Source organism: Branchiostoma floridae, unplaced genomic scaffold (genome assembly GCF_000003815.2).
Source record: "Branchiostoma floridae strain S238N-H82 unplaced genomic scaffold, Bfl_VNyyK Sc7u5tJ_97, whole genome shotgun sequence".
NCBI classification, from domain to species: Eukaryota; Metazoa; Chordata; class Leptocardii; order Amphioxiformes; family Branchiostomatidae; genus Branchiostoma; species Branchiostoma floridae.
The window spans coordinates 17,854-21,660 of NW_023365980.1; the positions used below are offsets into that span (position 1 = coordinate 17,854).

Consider the following 3,807-nt stretch of genomic DNA (forward strand, 5'->3'; position numbering starts at 1 on the left):
GCTGCATTACCAAGGTCAGACACCAGGGGGCCCAATGTCGACATTGACCTGCGTCTTTCCAACACCTAGAGATAAATGTCCAGACGATGAATGATGTATGAAATGAGTAAACTGGTAGATATGCCTTATGCCAGCTTAGACAAGAACAAGAAATATGTGTAGTTCATGCCTTCAAGAACATGTGCTTGATACTTTGATACTTTATTCTGTCCATTAGCTAACTAACATACTTTATAACCAAAATTTTCAACCAAGGATTGATGTGTTATAGATACAGATAACGTTACAGAATATCAGGTTCGATTTCCTACTGAACATTGCCTACTAGTACTTTGCCACACCTTTTAGGATACCAATGGCCCACGCATGGGTCCAGTCAATTTGATTTGAATAATAGCGATGGTTTCCGACCGAGGCCGGACGTCCGACAAAATTCACGGAAGTCACAGTTGACAATGCTTAACATCCTACGCGCATTCCACCTGTCATCTATATAAGGTTGCTGCAAGCCGTCGGTTGTTTCAATGTAGTAGCTCTCTTTACCTGCATCCCATCCGAGCACTTTTTAGTTAGGGACAAGGTGAAAGATGGAACGTTTGCCGATTTGCTTGAACTTTTGTTTTCTGGCTGTGCTTCCATTGTTACAAGTACTGGGCCAGGCTGAGGCGCTCCCGTTATCCCTGGTAGAAGAAGACACGCCACAGAATTTTTCATTGCCAGCAGAGGTAGTCAACGTCGTATGTAAGGCGAACTGTGGCACAGGTACGTGTTGCTAGTATTACATGTAGAAAAAATCGAGTATTCTTTTGGGCGTCACGAAGCCGTGGGTATTGAGGGTGATTTCTTTCTTTTACGTTTTACCTGCGAATTGTCAGTGTGTGATCATTACTGATAAAGTTATAACGTTTGAGCTATGCTATTAAGCGTTGTCTGTTATTCCTCGAGTTTATATTCTACCTCAACTTCAACTTGAAAGTATTTGGGTTCTGAAAGAGAGTCCTAGCTGTGAATCAAACAAAACTTACATGAAAACTTAACCTATCGGAAAACTAGTGACGTACCGTTCAAATCAAGACTTTTTTGACGTCACAGAAAGGCGGACATTTCGTCATGATGGGGATATTGATCATGAACGCTGAAAACCACGATCCTATTTGGGTCAGGCCGTCAGGGTCAGGGTCATGGTTCCCGTGAGGATTGTGAAATCCAAAGCTCAGTACTAGTGTATCATCGGCAGACATTAACATGCAATAAAAAGAAACCAGCAGTGGGTACCTGGTGTATTGGCACATTGAAGGCTGATGATTCTTTTTTTTTTAATCAGGTAATTCAACGGCAAAACTCCCTGTCCAAGCACTGATCAACAAGTTGTGTGAGCAGGCGGGTATAGTGGATAAGGGTAAGAACCGTTCTTTTGAATTAGATATATCCACGAGGAATATCTACGAGGAAACGTTAGCCGAAAAGAGCTAAGATTTAATCCCATTGACTCATTATGATAAAAATGTTGCCAAATGAATTATAGGAAAAGTCCTGAAAGTTCGCTTGGGCCTCAAAGACCCCCCTCCCATCCCACGTCTGCATGAAGGTAGCTATCCATGCCCTTTTACGTACATAGATAAGACGAATATTGTCTGAATTGCGTCATCGGCTACAACAAGGAGTTTCTATAAAATAAAAGGGACTCAAAAAGATATATACATAATACATAGTAAGATAACGAAATTCCGACATAAATGTAAGGCAAAACAAGTTCAAATCAACAATTGAATGAGGTATTTGTGCGAGAAGTAGCCACGTTTTGAGTAAGAAATGTAAGGCCTCCCAGTATGTGGGACAAAATGTAAGTGTTTTATCATGAGTGCTGTATATTGGCCTCTATTGAATAATTATCTAAACTGTATTCTATCTGCATAGTAAGATTCTTTAGGTTCAACCAGGGAGTACTTTCATCCAACGTACTCCCTGGTTGTGCCTAAAGTATTGTATCTGTATTTACGACATACACGCAAATGTACTGGTTTATCAGGTTGATTGGAATGGTATTGACGTAAGAATAAGGTTATTGAATCTTTGGGAGTTACCTAGCCTTCTTTATAAACTCCTGAGTGTCTTCCCTCTGCAGGCGACTCTGGAGATTGTCAGCCCGCTGTGCCTGACGTGATGCCACTGCTCACCGACTGCTCCAAGGTACGTTAACCTATCCTACCCAAATGCGCTTTGTCCTAGCGCGCTCCCTGAATCTGAGGGCATCCTGGATACCCCCGGAATATACCCAGCAGTGGCGGCGGCACCGTGGGGGCAGTGGGGGCGGCCGCCCCCACAAAAAATAGGCCGTGGGGGCGTCGCCCCCACGATAAAATAAGATGAAACACACAAAATCAAGCTGAACCCCTTGTGCATATTTTCACTAATGGAAATTTCATCAAATCTCGCTAGTCTACTGGCAAAATTTGGCCCTGCAGGAAAATGCAGGAAATGACGTTTCAGAGGGTCCAGATTTCAAAATTTCAAAGGACCTAGCTTCCTTGTGAGGATTCGCGCCGTCGGCACTGGACATGGTGGGAAAATGCTACCGGAGCGTCGTCCCCCACGACCTTTTTCTAGTAGAAATTTCATTATCAAACTTAGATTTGTTTACAAGCAAAATGTTCCCCTCAAATGCAGGAAATGGCATTCAAAGTGTCCTGATTTAAAAATTTCTCCCTTGCGGCGGCTTGCGTCTTCGGGGCTCACGACGACGTAGTGCAAAATATGTTGGTGCGTGGGTCGTCGCCCTCAAAAATCGTTTTCTCTACTAGAAGTTTAATTAAATTCAGCTTAGTCTGTCTGCAAAATTTGCCCCTCAAAATACAGGAAATGGCGTTTCAGACGGTCTAGATTTAAAAAATTTCCAGAACCTACCTTACAACGGCTCGTACCTTCGCCGCTCGAGATGGTGAAAATATGTTGGGGGTGTCGCCCTCAATAACTAAAGCTAAAACTATGTGTATTTTTGATAGAAATGTCATTGAAGTTAGCTTAGTCTGGCAGCAAAATTTGCCCCTCAAATACAGGAAATAGCGTTTCAGAGGGTTTAGATTTGAAATTTTTCCAGGGGTGCATGCCCCCGGACCCCCCTAGAAGGGTCGCGCCTCCGGCGCAACGCCTCGGGCCTTCGGCCCTCGATTTAGTGATTTGAGAAATCTTCGCCCCCACAACTAAAAAATGGTGCCGCCGCCTCTGCCCAGAACGCGCTCCTTGACGTGTTCTGGTTATCCAGGATGTGCTTCGAAGCGCATCTGGGCGCGTCATGCAACCTACGTCAGTACGAAGGAATTCATAATTTCCACCTTATTTGCAATTCGACTTGCAGTGGTGACAAAAACGTATTCAATGTTTAATCCAAAGCGACGGTGGTTAAGCCCGGTTCACACGTGCGTACCCGGTATATATTCAAGCCCGTATGAGGTCCCGGCTGGCATGTTATCTGGCTATATTTGTCCAATTTCTATTACTATTCCTATTGTGGAGCCCGGCAGAAGCTTAAGACTTCCATACGGACCTCACACGGACACATTCGCGTAAACCCACCTTTAGACTTCATTTCAAAAACTTTGCAAGCTTCAGGGTGGTCAAGGAATCACGGTTCGTAGTTTTTAACATCATTTTCTGTATTTCCTTTTCCCAGATATTCCGTTACCTAAAGGGGGCGAATAGAATCCCTAGTGGACCGTGGAGAATCAAGCCTGACAACATGGAAACCTCTGTGGAAGTAAGTTGGTCTCAAACACACATTCTTATTTACGGGCGAAGTTGGCCCTTTAT

At 43.8% G+C, this 3,807-nt stretch overlaps 1 protein-coding gene across 1 annotated transcript in view; it reads left to right on the forward strand.

Annotated features, from left to right (window-relative positions):
* The first annotated feature begins 39 nt into the window (after window positions 1-39).
* The window catches only part of LOC118409072, a 14,787-nt gene continuing 11,019 nt past the window's right edge, over window positions 40-3,807 (forward strand). Inside the window, exons 1-4 of the mRNA XM_035809939.1 lie at window positions 40-762; window positions 1,325-1,399; window positions 2,126-2,190; window positions 3,671-3,754. Coding sequence (XP_035665832.1) covers window positions 588-762; window positions 1,325-1,399; window positions 2,126-2,190; window positions 3,671-3,754 — 399 coding nt within the window. The 5' untranslated portion in view covers window positions 40-587. The remainder of the gene's footprint in view (window positions 763-1,324; window positions 1,400-2,125; window positions 2,191-3,670; window positions 3,755-3,807) is intronic.